The sequence below is a fragment of the Zootoca vivipara genome, chromosome 12 (genome assembly GCF_963506605.1).
Source record: "Zootoca vivipara chromosome 12, rZooViv1.1, whole genome shotgun sequence".
In the NCBI taxonomy this organism is placed as follows: domain Eukaryota; kingdom Metazoa; phylum Chordata; class Lepidosauria; order Squamata; family Lacertidae; genus Zootoca; species Zootoca vivipara.
The window spans coordinates 8557957-8579523 of NC_083287.1; the positions used below are offsets into that span (position 1 = coordinate 8557957).

The 21567-nt window shown below is 43.2% G+C and overlaps 1 protein-coding gene across 1 annotated transcript in view; it reads right to left on the bottom strand.

The window, feature by feature from the left end:
* ITGA9 (integrin subunit alpha 9) overlaps positions 1-21567 on the bottom strand; it is a 211824-nt gene that overhangs the window by 68820 nt on the left and 121437 nt on the right. Inside the window, 3 exon segments of the mRNA XM_060280592.1 lie at positions 3295-3445; positions 15164-15240; positions 19073-19222. Of these exon segments, the coding sequence (XP_060136575.1) occupies positions 3295-3445; positions 15164-15240; positions 19073-19222 (378 nt within the window).

Consider the following 21567-nt stretch of genomic DNA (forward strand, 5'->3'; position numbering starts at 1 on the left):
ACTACACACACACACCCTCCAAATGTTCTTCTGTTCAAATTGACTATAGGCTGGATTGAGACAAAGCTAGTCACTTAGATACTATAAAATAAGTTTAGATACTATAAAAATCAATGGCTAATTTGAATCCTATTGATTTCAGTGGAACCTAAGGTGGACTTGGTTTGTATCCAGATCCACTACTATACACTTCTGATCTATGGGAACACATTCAAAATGTGTTCTTTCTATACAGTTGTACCTTGGACGTCGAACGGAATCTGTTCTGGAAGTCCATTTGACTTCCAAAACCAAAGCACAGCTTCTGATTGGCTGCAGGAAGCTCCTGCAGTCAATCGGAAGCTACATAATCCTCGTCGGACGTTCAGCTTCCAAAGGAATGTTCGAAAACCAGGAAACTCACTTCCAGGTTTCGATCGTCCAGGATCCGATTTGTTCGGGAGCCAAGGTGTTCAAGATCCAAAGTATAACTGTATATTGATCAGTACATCCAAGAGTATAGAAGCATTCTAAATAAAGTGTTTTCTGTGGGGGAGAGGGAGAAATTTCTTTATTTCTGAAATATTCATTGACAACTAACCTTGCAAAATGTTTGCCACACGGATGGCCATTTCTAAAACAGCAATGCTAGAACAACTAACCCAGTGATGCAAAGTTAATAAGCAGGCACACTTGAAAGCACACCTCAAAGTATCCTCTCTATAATGATGCACATTTTGAGGACTAATTGTCCTTTAAGCCTATGGAAAGGAGCCTTTCAGCCTCTGGCCAAGGCACTGATGCTAGCTGGCTACATAGCAGTGTGGAAACAAAATAGCTCAATAAATGAAGTCTTTTAAATATCAGCGTGCCCTTTCTCACCCCAGTGAAGAGGAACAAGGGGTTTGCCCAGAAATCCCATTAACATGGCTCATGAAATTTCAGAGTCTAAAGGAAATGAGAGCCAGCAACAATAACACATGCATGGAAAGTAAATGCTACTCTAATAATTACTGAGCTGGGGCATATTTCTTCCTTTAAATCATACCATTAGATATTCAGTGTCGATGCACCTAATATCGGTTTTCGGGAGTTTACATAAGCCACTTGAAACAAAGAACCAGTTATTGTCCTCACTTCTCGTAGCTACAATAACCACATGAAAGCCTATTACATTTAATCTACTAAGCAGCGCTTAGCAGGCATACCCTGTTTCTCATATTTTAAGACATACCCATAAAATAAGCCATAGCAGGATTTTTAAGCATTCAAGGAATGTAAGCCATACCCCGAAAATAAGACATAGTGATAGGTGCAGCAGCAATGCCGGCCACGGCAGGAGGAGGAGGAAAAAAATAAGACATCCCTTGAAAATAAGCCATAGTGTGTTTTTTTGAGGAAAAAATAAATATAAGACGTGTCTTATAATATGAGAAACACGGTATGAAAAAACAAACCGAGATGCACGGCAGGTTACTGTATATCAGGAGGGCTATCCGAGGGAGATTATAAACCTGGCAGGCAGGGTGGTCTTGATTATGAGGTTTACCTCTGCTGAGAATGCATTTCAGGTGGCAATATGGGGGAAAGATGGGCCTCTTCGGCTGGATCGTGTTCATGAACAGAGCAGCTGCTAAAAGTATCCGGACCAAGCTGCTTTTTTCAGTGGAAACGTGCTTTACATAGGACCACTAAGCACAACACCATTGTGTTGTTGTTGTTGAGGTGGACGGGTCTGCTTGTCTCTAGGTATGTGCTTGTGCAGCAAAAGAAATATGTAAAGTGGAACATGGAAGACACAGCATACCTTCACAGATGGGTGGGACCTTCATAGCTCTCAAGAATCAAGGGAACTTGGAGGCTTCCCTTGAAATCATTAAGAACAGGCATCCCCAAACTTTGGCCCTCCAGATGTTTTGGACTACAATTCCCATCATCCCTGACCACTGGTCCTGTTAGCTAAGGATCATGGGAGTTGTAGGCCAAAACATCTGGAGGGCCACAGTTTGAGGATGCCTAAGAGTCAAAGGGGCAGATTTGTATCTTTAGTTATCTCACTCAGCTCATGCCTCCTTGCAGCTGAAAAGCAGGAGAGGTTAGCTGAATGAAATAATAAGAGATAGCAAAGCTTCTCTCCCTCCCCCATTTCTCAATACATCATCAAACTTTGGGAGGTTTAATTTAGGTTTTACATTTTGTAAACTGCATAATTTTAAGTCTCTTCAGAATCTGGATGGTAAAAAGTGGGGTGTGTAAGTCTGCTCCCAGACTTTGGAACTCCCTTCCTAGACTGTTTTATTTTGGGAACTGTTTTTTTAAAAGGCTTTTAATAATGCTGTGCTGTTTTTTAATAGCCCAATACAAGAAGAAAGCTAAAAGCATCTGGGCAATCAAGTGAGAATTATTTTCGCTCTCGCGATCAAACCAGTGACTGCGAGAATATTAAGAACAGAAAGTAGCTGCAGAAAGCTTCTTCTGCACAGAAGCTTTTATGTGTAAAATAGCTTAATAAAGATAAATAGGAGAGCCAAGCTCCCTTGATTTTGCACCCCTAAGACAAATGAAAGCAGTTAAAACTCCACTAATCTCCATGGTCTGAAACCTAAAATAAGTTAATTTATAGAAGTTAACAAAAGGAAAGGGACGCAGGTGGCACTGTGGGTTAAACCACAGAGCCTAGGGCTTGCTGATCAGAAGGTCAGCAGTTCGAATCCCTGTGATGGGGTGAGCTCCCGTTGCTCGGTCCCAGTTCCTGCCAACCTAGCAGTTCAAAAGCACGTCAAAGTGCAAGTAGATAAATAGGGACCGCTACAGCGGGAAGGTAAATGGCGTTTCCATGTGCTGCTCTGGTTCACCAGAAGCGGCTTTGTCATGCTGGACAGTTGACCTGGAAGCTGTACGTCGGCTCCCTCGGCCAATAATGCGAGATGAGCGCGCAACCCCAGAGTCGGCCACGACTGGACCTAATGGTCAGGGGTCCCTTTACCTTTAACAAAAGGAAAGCTCCTTCTCTTCCTCTCCTTGAGGAACCCCCCAAAAGCCTGAAATACCCCATCAAAAAAAAATCTCTGGGGGTTCAAGAGGACCCTACTGAGGAATATGGGGCAGGGTGTGGGGAGCTGCTGAGAGAGGAGGGAACAGGAAACCTTCTTTCCATGAAGGTGGGGGTGGTCAGAGGTGACTTCAGGGTGTAGGATGAGATGAGAAACTTTCATTCCATTTACTTCCATAGTTTATCTTGAAGTCCAAGCTCATGACTTCAGAGTAACAAAAATACAGCATTGCCTGCCCCCAAGGCTGACCAGGCATTCCTACTTTTTGCCACATTTTGATGAAGAAGAGCTCTCTGGAGAAGTTGAAGGCGACGTTCGTGTCATACGCATCGTCCCCAATGTTGGAGATGGTGATGTTCACGGAAACGTTCTTCACGGCTCCCAAAGCCAGATAGGGAGCCCTACCATCCACACTGTGAACAGAAACGACAACAGGTTAACCCTTTGCTACCCATTCCCATCTTTTCTCAATTCACAGTAGAGAAACGTGACATCTCCCTTAAAAATGCAAGCGAAAAGAGTTCTCATTTTATAGGGAGACAAGAATGAGGTGTCTGGCTCTCCTCATAGTCAGTCACTGTGTGGCCAGGCCAAAAGCGCTGCAAATCAGAGATCATATTTCATCCACCATCAGCGCTTGCTGCTGTTACTGTACACTGAAATGAACGAGAAAAATGGGATAGCCCCATGTGCTGGTGCGTTTGAGGAAGAGGGTTGGATAGTATTGCATACAAACCAAACATTATCCTAAAAACACTGCAACTGCAAGAAAGAAAGCAAAAGAGAGAGAATAGAATACGTATGTTGTCAATAAAGCAACGTAAGCCATTGTAGACATGATATGCCATTTCCCAGCACTGGATCCTCTACAGCAGCAGCAGCAGCTTGCTTGACTGGGTCAATCATAAGGAGGCCGTGAATATCTGGGATTATTGTGGAGTCTGTGGGGGCAAAAAGCAGTAACTGGAAGCGCAAGTTGATGCACTGCTGGACCTCTTGCAGAGAGGTCACGGGAGGCAAAAGTGAGTGCTTGCAGATGACTCTTACATGGGTACTACTAGTTGAGTGCCTTTGTCAAAGCGTGTTTATAGCTCAGATTTACCTTTGATTTCTTTCTTTCTTTCTTTCTTTCTTTCTTTCTTTCTTTCTTTCTTTCTTTCTTTCTTTCTTTCTTTCTTTCTTTCTGTTTTTAAATCTGACTGAAGACATGACTACATGCCACCTGTCCAAATACATGGAACCTCATGCATGGAAGCATACTGGGGGATAATTGAAGTGCAGAAGCAGCAGGCAGCAAAAGGGTTAAGCAGACTCCAAAGCACCCTCTTGATGCTTTTGGTGGGTTTTAACATTTCATTCATTTATAGAACAGACGTAGTCCTTCCATCAAAAATTGATTCCAAGGCTACTGATTATAACACAGCTATTGGAAATGCAACCCTCATGTTTTTTTTACATGAGCATCAGTAGAGGGACATGTCAATCAGTCTCCTTTATTGGCGTGCAGGGGATACAAAAGTACATAAAACAAAATATAAAATTGGCTCCTGTTCATAAAAGGAGATACTTTAAGAGGAAAAATATTCAGGTTAAAAAGTGCCTTTCAAGTCTTGTAGCATTTCTCTCAGAAATGTTGCTACATTCTCCGTAATGTCGCACCTATGACCGTTCACCACAAAGGAAATCCCAAAGAAGTCGGGACAATTTAACCTTTCTTTCAGCATGGAGTTTAAATATTTGTCGCGGGTTTTTGCATAAAATGGTCAGTAAATAGAACATGTGCAATGGTTCTGACCTGTTTTGTACTGCAAGGACAATGCCTTTCTGAGCATGGCGCATAAGAGTTTGACCCAGAAGACCCTGAGGTTGTAGCAATGGTGCTCCCCAAAGATTGCAAGACTATAACTCCCATAAACCCCAACCTGCTGGCCCAGGATGGTGGGATCTGCAGTTCAACAGCATCAGGGGGAGGGGGCTACCCCTGACTTTAAAAAATATTATTCCTGTTTAAAAGCATTCGAACTATATATATACAATAAACCAGGCACGCCCAACAGGTAGATCGTGATCTACTGGTAGATCACTGGACATCTGTGGTAGATCACTGGTAGATCACTGGCTCCCTCCAAAGAAGCTCAACAACTTTGGCTCCCCTTAAAATGCTCAACGTTTTAGCCCTTCACCCCCCCCCAAAAAAACCAGGGCTTTCTTCCCACCTCAGAAAAGCTCGACAACTCTGACCTGAACCCCTAAAAATGGGGCTTTCCTCCTCCCTAAACAACTTTTACCTGAACACCCCAAAAGGGGGTAGATCACTGCCAGTTTTTAACTCTGTGAGTAGATCGCAGTCTCTTCGGAGTTGGACACCCCTGCTGAATAAACTATTGATCGCCAAACATACAGGGAAGCACAGAATTTTTCACCAAGTTAACAATGAATAAGGATCACGGGTCACTATCTGCAGCTGCTGGTTATCTCGTAGAGTAAAATATATGAAAAATAGGGAAATGTTTTAAGTAGTCGTTAAGTACAGCATGTATTCCACCCTTGAGGGGAGGGGGGAAGTGGGATTCTTTGGAAAGCACGAACTAAATGTCTGAACTGAAGGAACTGCCATCAGATTCATAGCTTTAGGGTACTTTATTGAGAACCTCATTGGTTTGAGTCTGACCGAGGGTTTCTAATCCTCATCACAACAGCAGCAGGAGACTGAGCTTAGACCTTCCTTTCAAGACAGCAGTTTCCTGAGTCATTAAATCTCAGGACATCTGGAATGAATCAGGTACACTTTCCGTAAGAACTGGATTAAGAAAAAGAATCTCTCTATTGGCAAGGGAATTCCTGAGCCCTGTTTGCTTATCCGGGGCATGATGTCATTGGGTATGGATTGCTTGCAGTGATGTATGAACTGCACTGCCAATGTGGTGCCATCTTTCTTTAGCATCTGCAGTTCATTAAACAGGAAGTGCTGCCGTCATCAAAATGTGTTGGTTGAACTGCATTGTTCAAGAAACAACATGACTGACCCATGCTTCATTGGGACACAGACAAGCAAACAGGCACACACACCATTCTTAAGGAATTGAAGATGCAAGCAAAACTGTAAATGAAAGAGGGATATTGGTTTTATTTTATTAACTGATTAGCATTTCGGTGGGCAGTCTAGTTCCTATCAAGGGGGGGGGGAGAGACTGCTTCCCATGGCCACTGAACTCCTTAGCCAGACTTTTTTAAAGTTTGGTTTGCTCTGCACACATGTGAATATTGTCTAGATTATCTCTGCTTAGGAGAGGTTTCGCTCAAGAATTTGACTGTCAAAGCATTCCAGTGGGGTTTATTTTCCAGTGGGCCTTAGGCTCTTCAAAACAGTGCTTTAGACCGTGATAAAATCTGTGCTGACAAAATCAAGTTATATAATAGCACAGGAAAGACAGTAAGGCAAGGAAATTTGTCGCCTGCAGATTCTTTGGTTTATCCAGGGCAAAATTTAAGCAGATGACTGCACAAGTACACAAAATCTCTATAAATAATGTGGTGAATCAACATGTACTCAAGAACACCCAGTAACTGGAACAGTTGAGGCAGCTGTTATTAGTGCTCTAGTATAACCAATAAGTTGAATCAGGGCTAGGGGAACTGGTTTTGACTGGAACGCTGATCCAGACGTGGCCAACCTTCACAGGCCATTTTGCCTTAAAATGCATATAACAGGAATGAGCAGCATGAATGGGTATGGAACAAACCTGTGATCAGAAGGGATTCTTTTCTTCCCCAGGGGCAACTTTCAATACTACGGTAACTTCTATGTTTGGGGGCTTTCTCTCGTGCTTTTTATGGGAATCAAAGTGCCTCTCCTCTTTGTTCCTTGCTTGTCCAGGTAGCAAGAACTCATTCTCTCACCCCACAACATCCTTTTCAACAGCCCCACAAAAATGCAGAGAGGGCAGACTTTCAAAGGGAACAATTATAATGGAGAAATTCTGTCCTCTGGTTCAGTTCAACTGTAATGTGGATCTGTTCTGTCTTAAGAAATGGAACAAAATTCACTACTGCTAGTCAACTGTAAGGTTAAAAACTGCAAGATCTAATATGGTAGGGCAGTTTCTGCCTAGGGCTTATTCCCAAGGCCACAATAATCGTTTAGGGTGTCATCTGGCTTCATTCTTGCTAATAGGCTTTTGCCGTTAACTTGAAAGAAAAACTTCTCATTAAGTCAATGGAATGTGGCCACACCCTTGATAACTAAATTGGTGGTGTGCAAGACCTATCACAGATCAGCTGTCATGGAGAGAATTGCCTTGGCAAGTGAAAAGATTAGCTGCCAATGGACACCGGATCATCCATTCCTAATAGCTATCTCCTTCAGTTATGTGCATTATGCCTACAGACACATTTTGTTACATGACTCTTTAGTTACCTCCAAACAGAATTCGTTCTCTCTCTCTCTCTCTCTCTCTCTCTCTCTCTCTCTCTCTCTCTCTCTCTCATCGGCAATTAGAAATCTAAGAAAAACCCACTCTGGTTTGTCTCCATGCGAATTAAGAGCATTTATATATAGCTGTATATTTCAAAGTGTTTTTCCTTCCACTTCTTTTTTGCGTCTGGGAGACTCATCACCCAAAGAAAACAAACAAACAAACAAAACAAAACAAAAGGCAACACCAACTCAAATCGAACTCATTTGCTTTGTGCACAGCAGCATTTCCTTGTGGGGTTTTCTGTGGCTTTGATTCATATCATTTGTAGTAATTTCTGTAGCAGTTCACTGGGTGGTTCCAACAACCCTAACTGTTTATCAGGCAGATGTTCAATGGAAGATGTATTTCAAATGTGTATTAAGACAGACTAATGTAATCCTATATAATAAAGTCCCTGTGTCTCTGCGTCCAGTCCCTGTGTCCCTGTGTCCGCGCTAATGCGCATGTGCCCCACGGACACAGGGACTGGATGAAGAGGCGGGACGTACACACACACACGCTCTCTCCCCCCCCCTCAACCCTCTGCCTCCCGTTCCCCTGCAGCGGCGAACCAAGATGGCGGCATCGGGCTCCGGGGCCATGGCGGCAGGAGCCCAGTCCGGCTCCCGCCGCCGCCGCGGGCCGCGGCCCCGAAACCCGATACCGCCATCTTGGTCCGCCGCCGCCACCTCCTGACAACCCTACCTGGCCCGTGGGAGGAGCAGCGGGGCCGCGGCCTTCCCTCCCTCTGCGCTCGGCCGCGGGACACGATGGGAGAGCACTTTGTTTAATTGCGTTCCTGGCGTGCCCCGCGGCCGAGCGCAGAAAGGGAGGGAAGGCCGCGGCCCCATCGCACCTCTAGCGCCCATTTTCTTAACGGGCTGAATGAGACTAGTATATGTATAAGTTGCTAGTGCAAGAAAGCCTGACAATATTCATCCCATGAGATATATTCTAATGTTCCTTGTAACTTCCAATAACATTTCGATACCTCTACTGGCATAACAAAGTGGATTAAGTTGTTTCATATATTTTTTTATTCTGCTATAGACTTTAAATAAAAATAAATCTAAGGTCGTAGAAACATATGATATCGGCATCATGAAAATCTTTAGCTTCTTTTGATTCTCAGCTTTCACCTTTAAAAATGCCATCTCCTAGGCCTCACAGTTGCAAAGGATATGAATAACAATACGTCAACAATGTGTGATAAAATATAAGCAGCTGTAGAATCTATGGGTAAGGGAGTTAAGTTGACTAGAAGAGTTAAAAGTGAGGACCCTGAAAACTTACATGCTTAATGCTGGTGACAGAATTCAACTTTGGGGAGCAAATAAATTTGATTTAAAAACAACTGCAAAACACTCAAAGCACTAACAACAAGGTCTCAGAAGTGCCTGTTAACTGTAAAACTGTTGTCACCACATTGCTCCATTGTGTTTTCAGTCCCACATGTGGACATTCTTGATACCATATTAGCTCCTGTGCATCTTTTTGTATTATGTTTGCAAATAAATAGTGCCGCTGACTGGACTTGTAGCTGTTGCTTGCTTAAGGAGAAATTTTCAGGACAGTAGACAGTCTTGACAGCAGCCACAACACAGTTAAGAATGGTCAAAGCATTTCACGTACATTATCTTTGCAAGAGTAGTGGGGAATCTCTTTCAGCACTCCCTGAGAATAATATTTTCAGAAATATGAGGTGCAGGTTTTTCTCTCCCCACTCCAAAACTTCTGAGTCTCGGTGGGTTTGGAAAGTGCAAGTAGGAGATAAACTGGCAAAGAAGAGAGCTGTTGGTGGAGGAGTTTGGTTCATTTAAATGCTCCGGGACCGAGCTGTTGCTGCTATTCTAAATCTAACCTGATAATTGTGCTTGTCCAGTATTGGGGGTTGCAAAATGCTTGATAAGCCTCCGACATTTTTGCAGTCCTGAGCGGGCTGCAAAAATGAGTTCATTAAGTGTTTTCTGGCTAAAATTGTGCTTGCACACAAAAGCAGTTGCAGAAAGTCTGCCACCTATTTTCTGCCTCTCGAGGAAGACACTTTTTGATAGATCACATTCAGCATTGTTCATCACATATGGTAATAATCCAACCATTTGGTGGCATAGCTCAAGGCTATAAAATGAACGGGCCCTGGGGAAGATGCTGCAATTCCTAGTGCATGCATAACTGCCATCCTGTCCCTGCAATATAAGGTTTGCCAAAGAGAGCATTGAAACTCCAGAAACAGTAAATCCAGGCCCATTTGACATTGCACAGGCTGAAAATTTGTGATGAAAGCCAGAACACCATAAATGCACAGTTGTGTTTGGCTTTTTGTAATATAAATCTGACTCAGTAGATTTGATTTTAAGCATCTGCATAAGCTTCCTTTACTAACCTTGCATACAGTCAACTTATATGAAGTTTGAAATTTGGATTCTTAAGGGTCACCTGGTGAGCTGAAATGGAAGAACTGCTGTTTGAGAACTTTTCTTTTGCACTTATACATTTCTTGGCTAAAAATATCTGGCTTGGGTATAGTTCTTTTTCTTGACATAAATCACTTGCTACTGTGCAACAAATTCTTTATTGCAACCAACAGTAAACTTTATGAGCTTGTATTCCAAGAATGCCATCTCTACTGGAGTGGTGAACAGCTTTAACTTTTTTATCATTTCCTTTTCCTCATATGGGCATTTGAATGGGTTGTGAGTTTTGTTTCTGGGTAGAGATGGGCAAAACCTACCCATCTCAATTAAGAAATGGTCTCTCCACACACACCCATACTTGGGGGGGGGGGAATGGTTTAGAGGCACAGATTATAATTTCCTGCCAGGCATACAGTACATACAGTGGTGCCTCGCTAGACGAAATTAATTCGTTCCAGGACTCAATTCGTCCTACGAAAATTTTGTCTAGCGAGGCACCGTTTCCCATAGGAATGCATTAAAAGTCAATTAATGTGTTCCTATGGGCTCCGGGGGGAACTGGTGGTGGTGGCAGCGCTTGTTCTCTTGGCTCGGGGAAGGCAGGCAAGCGCTTCCCCAAGCCAAGAGAGCAAGCGCCGCTGCTGCCAACAGAAGCTTCGTCGGATCCGGCTCTGTCGGGCGGGGTGGGGGAAAGGCGAAGGAACGATCCTGCGCCTTTTCCCCACCTCTGCCAAGCCCCATGCCAGGTGTGCGTGGCAAGACGCGGTGGCGGGGGAAGACGTTCTCCCGCCACCACGTCTTGCCTGCCTCCCCCGACATGGAGTGCGGCTTCGGAGGTCTCCGAAACTGCGCTCCATGCCGGCTGTGCGCGGCAAGATGCGATGGTGGGGCTGGCATTTACGTACAGGTATAAGCTAAACAAGCTATAGCTTAGGGCCCCACTCTCTTGAGGGCCCCCAAGAAATTTAAAGGGAAAAAATGGATGTACATTTCCAAAATATAAGATAAAAAACAGATAAAATAAAACCTACATACAACAACAGTGTTTTGTGTTGCGTAGGCTACTATGATGTAAGTAATGGGCCCCGCCTGCTAGCCTGCTCCCTAAAATATCACTGGTTTGCTCATTTCTATATATAGGGTGCCGACATTCTGCATGTGCAAATGGCTTTAGATATCTATTAGGTCCGTAAATTAACATATAGCATATATTCAACACAAAAAAGAAGCAACAATTTGTTGTTGACAAAGGACAACTGGACTTATAAAGGGCCCCATTACCTTTAGTAGCTTAGGGCCTCATCAAACCTAAATCCGGCCCTGTTGGAGACGTAGGAGCCAACTCCTAAGTTCCTTCACCACCACCACCCATAAAATATTTGAGGGTGCCACCCCACCCCCAGTTGATAGGCATTGCCATTCAAATGGTGTCTGCGCACTGCATCTTGAGGTCAGTTATGCAGCGTGGGACTCCCCTTTCCCCAATATTTTATTCAAATTGGCGTCTCTGCTTGGAGTTTCTGCAGCTACTGCCTGGTGGGGCCTATCAGTGAAAGAGGGATCCCACCAGAAGGCACTATGCCCAATAGCCCATCAAACCTGGAGCCAGTTTTGCCCCAATCAAACAACATCAAGAATGAATTTTCCCCATAGCATTATTAGAATCATAGAGTTTGTAGAGACCACAAGGGCCATCCAGTCCAACCCCCTGCCAAGCAGGAAATTCCACCAAAGCATTCTTGACATATGCCTGTCAAGCCTCTGCTTAAAGACCTCCAAAGAAGGAGACTCCACCACACTCTTTGGCAGCAAATTCCACTGTCGAACAACTCTTACTGTCAGGAAGTTCTTCCTAATGTTTAGGTGGAATCTTCTTTCTTGTAGTTTGAATCCATTAATAATGGTACAAGTTTTTAACAGAGGGGTGGATTTTTTTACACAGTAAAAATGGATGTTGGTCTCTTAATATGGGGTGGGTCTCAGTTCTACAGAAAGGCAAATGAGTGGCACATGCTGGCATGGGAATAAACGGCAACTCATCCACAATTGTTAAGGCAATCCCAAACAATTTTTTTTAAAAAAAATGTGGCTATTGGAGTCAGCTGGCATTTTCCCCACAAGAGGGAAATAATGCGCAAACTCATCTGCCAAATAAAACTCAATATTTTAATTTTTTAGAGAGAGAAAGATTGCATTTTTATGAATTGTAAATTTGTGCAAATTTAATCAATAAATTAATCAACTAAAAATCTGATGATTAATCAATTACAATTCCTTTAACTAGGCAGCAGCTCTAATCTTAACGCAAATTAATCAATAAATTAATTAACTAAAAATCTGAAGACGATCAATTACAATTTCTCTAACTTGGTTGCAGCACTAATCCTAATGAACTAGCTTTAATAAAAGGATTGTTTCTAGGACATTCATTTTATATTTCTCAGCTATCTTAAGCTTTCATTGTTCTGCTGAAATGTAGGATAAATGTTTTTAACGTTTATTTAGAAAAATCTTGAATTTATCATGCACTCATTTTCTTTTGTTGTGTCAGGCATAAAGGCAAAATAGACATATTTAAAATGTACAGATACCTTCCCCTTCCCCCAAAACAGACTGTGACAAAATATTAAGATTTGCCCATTTATCTTCTGATCCAGGTGGCGCTGTGGTTAAACCACTGAGCCTAGGGCTTGCTGACCAGAAGGTCGGCGGTTCGAATCCCTGTGACGGGGTGAGCTCCCGTTGCTTGGTCCCAGCTCCTGCCAACCTAGCAGTTCGAAAGCACGTCAAAATGCAAGTAGATAAATAGGAACCGCTACAGCGGGAAGGTAAACGGCGTTTCCATGTGCTGCTCTGGTTTGCCAGAAGCGGCTTTGTCATGCTGGCCACATGACCTGGAAGCTATACGTCGGCTCCCTCGGCCAATAATGTGAGATGAGCGCGCAACCCCAGAGTCGGTCACGACTGGACCTAATGGTCAGGGGTCCCTTTACCTTTACCTTTACCAGCTACAGATATGGGTAGTTAGATGTGTCTGGTTGTAGGATGGGAATGTGTAATCAATTGCACTCAGGAATTCTTTGAAATAATGCAGTGCTGACAGACATATACAGTTGGATGGGCACCTTCATCTGCAATCCACTCCTGTCCACTGTCAAATCCATGCATCTCACTATTAAACAAAATCCACTGGCCAGAATTGGCAGAAGCGACCAAAGTCCAGACTAATTGGCTCCATCTCTGAGACACCAATTATCTGCATTAGAAATAGGAGCTGGTGGATTAACAGAGCACCCCTAATTCAACAGTGGAATCCTATGCATGCTTACTCAGAAGAAAGGAGCGTTGAGTTTAAGGCTGTTTTCTCTGAGTTAAGTGGTTATGGCAAATTAACCTCTCTTGCCCAGATCCATCCAAATACATTGGCACGCATTGGATTGGGCTGAACCGTATTTATAGATATCCACACGCTTTACAGTATATACTTGGACTCCAGACATGCTAGCACTATAATTATTATGAGAAACAACAAAGGAATGGCATCTTGTGAATCTGACACTAACTGGGAAGGAATTCCTGCACCTCAATTAAGTCCTCCAATTTCCATTTCAGGATTCGGCGTTCCCCTCCACCCACCCCTCCCCCAATGCACAGCAATGAAAAATGAGAAAAAGCTTGGCATGGTACAGAGGGATTGCAAATGAATGACAGCTGGGAGATAGATTCTGAAAGGGTCTCTGAATACTTGGTGCCAATTGGCCAAGTATGTCGGCATTTGCGGGGGGTGGGATAGAGGAATATGCTGGGAAATAAAACTCACTCTGGTTCTAACGACAAGAGCAGGGAAAGTTTAGGTGGCTGAAATACACGGGAGGAAGAAAAACTGCTTTTGAAGTTCTCCCATCAATAACGGTCATTTATAACAAGTTCGTCTTCCATCCAAAGATCATTTGCACTCCCCCGTCTTCATAAACCAACACACAGCCCATGTGCAAGTCTTGTTCCCTGCCTCTCCCCCACAGGGAATGCAGAAGCCATGCGAGGAGCCCAGCCACTCTGCTTTTTCTATTAACACTCCCGGTCAAGCTGCACTCCTTCTCATGGTACCGCATGGAGTGCTATTCCATTTATATAGTCCTTCGGGGAGGATTTACTCTCCAGCTGCACTGCTAGAAACCGCCTGCCCGTTCTGCTCCAGGGGTGGCACCTGTCCATTTTCCTTTGCCGCTTGCTTTATTTTTAATAACCAAGAGGGGCTCTTTCCGCCCGCTGCCCATATCCCTTTTCACATATGTAGTGCCACGTAGGCAAACCCATTTTGTGTGCCTGCCTTTTTGCTATTGTTATATTCTGAACATGGCCCCAGACACCACTCCTCTCTTCCCTGACAGCTGCGGGCTGCATGCTGCTGACAGACCTGTGATCAAATGCACACAGGTTCGGGCGACGTGGCTGGAGCAGTTGCAGAATGTGTCAGTAACAACATTCAACCATGGGGAGGGGAGACATTACTGCAAATGCAGAAATCATACCCAAGCACGTGAAACGTCTGAGAAGCATCAATAAAGCAACATAAAGTGCCTTGGCATTTCTTTGAAATTAAAGGTGGCGCGCAAATAATTCAGATAGATAGATAGATAGATAGATAGATAGATAGATAGATAGATAGATAGATAGATAGATAGATAGATAGATAGATAGATAACATGGGGTGGGGTATGAAATATCCTGCAAACAAAAAGTTGGGGAAAGGGGGAATTAAAGTTTAGTTTTCTGAATATAGTGTGTCATCTATGCATGTAAACATAATTATACAGGTCCTGACAGTTTATTGTATTTTAATACAGTGGTCCCTCGACTTACGAATTTAATCCGTTTTGAATGCACATTCGTAGGTCAAAAAGTTTGTAAGCCGAAAAAAGTGGTTTCCCATAGGAATGCATTGGAAACGGAAAAATTCGTAAGTCAAGTAAACCGCATCTAAAATTCGTAAGTTGAGAAAACCCCATCTAAACCGCAACAGTTTTCCTTTCGGATGGCGAAAAAAACATAAGCGTGTGGCCATTTTTTTTCATTCGTAAGTCGAGTACTTCGTAAGTCGAGGGACTATTGTACTTCTGGTGGAAGCTGCCCAGAGTGGCTGGGGAAACCCAGTCAGATGGGCAGGGTATAAATAATAATAATAATAATTATTATTATTATTATTATTAAACCAATATTTTTTTCCAAAATGAATCAAGCATTTAAAAGTGGCACTCACCCAGATAGGAATAGTTTCCCCTGAAGGTTAAGGTCAGCGGCGCAGTCATCTGACTGACAATTCCTCTCAAAAACAGTCTATGAGAATTAAGAAAATAACGTTACTGGGAAGGGGGAAACAAGCAGACCAAATAATCTCTGTTTGACATGGTGCAGAATCTACTTTTGAAAAATTTGATAATGCAATGGTAGATTTTCTTGTGTGAATGATGCCATGGACCCTCTGGGGTCCACAGAACACCAATTATGAGCCACTGTCAAGTTGTGCTGACATAACCAAGTTAAAAAGCAAATGATACGGTAGTTTGAATCAGCCTTAACACATGGTCTGGAAGAGAGCTTGGAGATTCGAAATCTCAAAAATTAAGGCTAATAAAGGAAGTTATAAATAAAAAGCCTATCTTTGGAATTGATCAAATGCAAAGCATTGCATATGACCCTCTTCACCTTTCCTTGATAAGGAAGCTTTTCCTTGCATCTAGTGATGGCAAAGAACCAGTTGCTTTTTACTGCACATCCTCAGACTCTTGGCTGTTTGTAAAGCACGTCTAATAGGAAACATCCCATGAATCCCAATGCAAGCACCTGATTTCATCTCACTGACGACAAGTAATTAACATTCCTGAACACTTTCTGGGATTTAATTGCAGACACGGGTTACAAGAAGACAAAATAACTGGCAGAGTACTTCCATCAAGAGTCATAGCAGGTGACGCAAATGGGGGCAAATTCCTCAGGAGCTATAAATGTAGAAAAAGGAATCCTTTTATTAAACAAAGCAGGCGTGCTCTTGCAAGAGGTGACCAGAAACAGCTGTAAAATTCCTTGACCTGCCAGGAAAATGTTCCATTTCCTGGTGCGAAGGATCAGTATTGGACAGCAGATAAGGGGCAACCCAGGCATGAAGCCCCCTGAGCAGCCAAACCAGTTGATGGGCACTGAGTTTGACTCTATTGGTTTGCCATGCTGCTGAGTTCCCACAGGGAAGTAAATTGCACAGCTGATCCCTTCAGAAAGCAACCTTGCCAGCTCTGTGCTCTGCATTTTGCCTAGATTTTCAGCTTGTTGGGCCCTTGGGAAGTGCTGTGCAAGGGACTTGTTTGATAGTTGGGTGGAGCAACCCACCTGCCAATCGCATGATCTCTGTTACAAAGGAGAAACCAAAAGCCGCTGCCCCAGTCTGCATAACTGAATGGTTTTGCAAATACCCAAGTCACATTTAGCATAAAGGCAATGGCCGTTCTGTATGGTTTTGTTGCTTAAGTTAATTAACTGCAGGCATTTCAAAGTCAGAAATGCTTCTAGACACTTTCTTTTTCGAGTCATGACTAAATTACTTCCAAGCCTACCAGCCTGGCTTTCCTTCCCGCATGCAGGCCTGATTCATTAAAGGAAAGCCCAGTTCAAGCCAATTGTATTCGAAAACTGGGTGGGATCATGCTTGGATTTCCTGGCATGGGAAGGGTCCATTCACTGCCAACTTTGGGTTCCCTCTGACCACTGAATTCCAACATGAGAAGCCAGGCAAGTATATGTGGGTGGGTCTGGATGCATTAGGGATTCCACTCAACCAAAGTTTGGGTCTGGGACGGACATTATATTCAATTAGGCGAAGAGGGAGGGGTAGGAGAAAGCAGTTTCCTGTAATAAAGGCAAGATCTGTATCTTGGACATATTGGGAGTAACTGGCAACTTCTCCTCTGCTCTACCCAACATCAGAGCACATTCTCAGCATCAAATAATTTTACTCCTACATGTTGCAGATGTTCTGAAGGATAATGAACTGCCTGACAAGGCTATGCCTGTGAAACTGGTCACTGCCTTCCCTACCCCTCATGAAATTCCTCTGTTGCCATCCTGAATGATATCAGGGCTGGTCTACAAAGCGTCCTATCTGCTCCCCAGCCACTTCCTCACAGAGAGTTTCCACTGTGTGCTGTAACCTTTGGTTGCTGTGGGACTTCTCCCTATTGTGTGGAGAGTTTTCTCACCATCCTCAAACCTGATGCGTTGCTGGCTTAGGAAGCTCTCTATATGATAAGGAGCAGCCAAGCCGTAACCAGTGTCTGGCCTGGAAGACACATCCCACCCTGACAGTAAAACCATAGCAATAATTTAAAAAAAAACCCATCCTCCATCATTCAGCCCGGACACTGAGATCCAGCACCAAGGGCCTTCTGGCGGTTCCCTCATTGCAAGAAGTGAGCTTGCAGGGAACCAGACAGAGGGCCTTCTCAGTAGTGGCACCTGCACTGTGGAATGCCCTCCCAGCAGATGTCAAGGCAATAAGCAATTATTTTACTTTTAGAAGACAACTGAAGGTGGCCCTGTTTAGGGAGGTTTTTAATGTTTGATGCTTTACTGTTTTTAATATTCGGTTAGAAGTCGCCCAGAGTGGCTGGGGAAACCCAGCCAGATGGGCGGGGTATAAATAATAAATTATTATTATTATATTATTATTATTATTAACCACGTACCGCTCTTTCATGACACTCAAAACCATCAGACTGAGGCTTCCACCTCCATCTGCCTAATGTAGGCACAACCCTAAACTGATTCCACACTACAAAAGCCTTTCAACCAGCCTACCTTGACCTTACGGACATCTGTGAAGGCCCCTCTTGCTCAAATTCAGGTGGTGGCAAGAAAAGAGTGGGCCTTCTCAGTGTTGGCCCCCTCCCTTTGTAATGCTCTCCTCAGGGACGCTTGCATGGTGCTTGCTTTACAACCCCCTTTGGATGCCGGATGAAGATTTGACTTCTCCTCATACTTTTTGGTATCTTAATAGATTTAGCTGCAGCAGTAGCAGTTTTTTTTGTGCTTTATAGTGCCATCTTTCTCAGCCAGTAATGTTAATACAGCATTCTAAATGGGGATTTTGTGTTTAGTCCTTTGTTTAAGTGGGAATGTTGTCATTGATGTTGATTAATGCATTTCAGGAAATTGTTTCTTGCAGTGTTGTGTGCAGTTTTGCCTAGAGACATCTTGCATTAGGTAATACCTAAATGCAAAAAATAATAACACCCCCAATCCATAGTTTTTGTGGAGCAAAACAACAAACACTATGCCGAGTCTAAAGCCTTACAATCCCCACCCAACATGTTTAATGTTATTTCAATTGACTTTGGTTTACAAAATTAGAGGCAATAAGAAAAACTGCCCAGTGACAGCGGCCACATTCCTCGGGAAACGCTCACACACTTCTGCCCTCTGGCAAAAGTGGTATTCAGTTAAGATTCATTTATTTGTACCAGTTGGAAGCAGCTATTTTTAACTACAGTACATGAAATTTGGAATACAGAAAGGAGGCCACTCTTCTGAATAGGCAGCAAGTGAATACCCAGCATCTTATTCATCATAGTTCATTCTGATCATCTGCTTGAAGGTTTATTTAAAAAAATAATAGTGTGTAATATGCGATGGTGAATAAAAACAAATCCTGAGGGACACCAGAAAAGTTATGGGGCAGGGGGGCTACAGTATTTGTGCAACCACACTTATGCAGCAGTAAGGACTAGAACAGGCATCCTTTCCTTCTATATCTTAAAGCAGGCATCCCCAAACTTTGGCCCTCCAGATGTTTTGGACTACAGTTCCCATCATCCCTGACCACTGGTCCTGTTAGCTAGGGATCATGGGAGTTGTAGGCCAAAACATCTGGAGGGCCACAGTTTGGGGATGCCTGGACTAGAAACATTGTATAGTGCTCAGAAAGACTGAATGCAAGCTCTCAGACTGCCTGTCCCTCACTAAATACATGATTGCAACAAGCTCCAGAGTAACAGTCTTTTTAAATCTGGTGTTACCTGGCATGGTAAACATGAGCTTTAGTGCAAAGTTCTTTCCCTCCTAGATTCTCATGGTGCTGTTATTTGTCTATTTTTAACAGGAAGATCATTTGGAATCTCACCTGGTTTCTCTGAGCCATCTTCTGTCCTTTCATCCATCGAAGAACAGGCTTGAGTGAAGGCAATTCCTTTTCCTCCTTTGCCGTGATATGGTCTCCAAGATCGTAGGCAGCTTCAAATACAATTGGCGATATCACATCTTTGACCCTTCTCTGTAAGATTAAATTATACGAAAAGAGTGTTGTATAAATCAAAGCATAGACTGGGATGCCACTGCAATCTCAGTGAAAAACAAAAGCCGCCTTCTTCCTTTACTTCTCATCCATTCATTCACTTCCTTCCTCAGTCCACTTGCTCCACCCAACAATAAAAAGATGGCATCTTCAAATTTCAGTCAGAAATGTGGGGTTGCAGAACTATGGTTAAGCAACCCAGCATCTCTACTCATAATTACACTTCAGAAGGATTTGTTCTTTCAAACATAAATACACAAATGTGTGGGGCACTGGGGAAGGCATTTTAGCAGAATAATGCATTGTATTGTAATCTGCCAGTCAAATGATAGATTCAGACATGGAGCTGAGGAGATTAAATTGATTATTCTTCCTATGATAATGCAAGGGAATTTGGGCGGTGCCACAATGGAAACCCTCCAGCTATTTCTCCTGAGACCTCCTGGTCATTTGCGCTCTGTTGGAACACAGGTGAGAGGAAGGATCCTGTTGTGTCAGCATTGATGAAGTGAGATCTCATGGCCAGTCCAGTGGAATTGTGGAGCAGCAGGGACAGATCCTGCACTTCACTTCAGACTGCAAATTGTCTGGATTGGCCTGGGATCAGGAAAACATTTCTTTCTGTAGCAGACCTGCATATTAACGAGCTAATGTAAGTGAGGTATGAATCAACCCTCATAGTATTTACACACAAATTAGACTCCTAAACTCACTTCAGTTGCTATCAGAGTGAAGCTATGGAATGGCACCTACTGGCCAAAACAGGTAGGGATGCTTTCAGGGAAGGACTTGCTGCCATCATATGTTCAAAGCAGCTCGATGTGGTGGAGTTTGGAGAGTTGTGAGCTACATAAAGCATTCAGGAAGTGTAAGATGTGGCTTGGCATGCCAAGAGCTTATTAAATTAAAAATAACATTTGGAAGAGTAGCTGGCAGCTCTACCAGGCAACCTGTTATGCTCATTGCCTGCAGTTAGTGCATTATCCTAACATTTGCTAGGGAACAAAGAATAACAAGCAATTAAGCATGCCCTTTGTAGCATCCAAGTCCTGGTTCTCTTTATCTTCCACCACCGGTTGTAGATGAAGTGGAACGACATATTGAGAAAAGAAAAACAGAAGCAGATATTGGGTTGCACCCACCCACAAGGGGGTTTGCAGTGGACAAAAAAGACAGTGCTCGTTATGAGAGAAAAGGCAGGGTTATGAAACACACACATGGCACACGCAAAAACAACCATTTAAGCCAAATCTTAGTCCTCAACTGCAACCTTAGCTCAACCTTAGAACAGTAGCTCAGGAGGAATGTGTAAAAAGAAGCCCACTTTGCCACCTGATTATTAGAGCACTGAATAACACTTTTTTTTTTCATTTTTACAATCATTCCATTAACGGTGAACTCAGGTGAGTGAGTGAACGCAGGTGAGAGAGGCAAAACAGGTCCATTAAGAAGCATAAGCATACTTGGAGAAAGTTTGAAATCTGCAGAAGTCTTTTTAAAAAGATCTGTTTAAAAAAAACCTAAGAGAAGGTGAAAAACAGCTTGATGAGAACTGAGGACTAACTGTGGGCAGTAGCCACAAATACTGAATATCATTTGGAAAAGAAAAGTGGAAAACTGAGAAAGTGTGCAATAGAATGGCTTGATTCAGCCCTTTACAGTATCCTGGAGATGGCACCCTGAACAGCAATACTATTTGCAGTTTTGGTTTGGGTTGCAACTATATTTGTTTTTCGCTAAGATTCCAGTATACAAGTGTCTGAATTAATAATTTGGCAGTGAGGTTAAGTGGCATCATTTTCTTATGGGTCCATCATGTAGCTGAGAAAATCCCAAACAGCCCACCACTATCCCATGAGAAATACAATAAAAAATTCTCCCATGAGCCCAAAATATCTAGGAGAGAGGAGGCTACTGGCCAAATCTTTTGAGTGGTTAATTGCCATCACCTTGGCTCCTTTCAATCAGACACTGAACAGAGGGACAAGTCATCCCGCCATGTGGGATGTACATAGAGGATGTAACTAGATCACTCAGTTATTCCCGAATTATCATCCACATCCGTGGAGAGTGGCTGAAAAGAGACAAGCCCAGAGCAGCAATTCACCATGGAAAATTGCTTGCCCTTAGAGAAGGCTGACTCTAGATCAGAACACTAACTTGCTTTGGGTGGTAGTAGGCAGGGGGTAACTTATTAAGCAGGGATCCTGCAGTGAGTGAGGTTTGGGGTAGATGTCATCCCATAATTAAACATACCATAAGTAAACATAGCTGAGTGTTGAAGTGGAGGATTCTAGCAACTTGAATTTGGGGGTGGGAGTAGT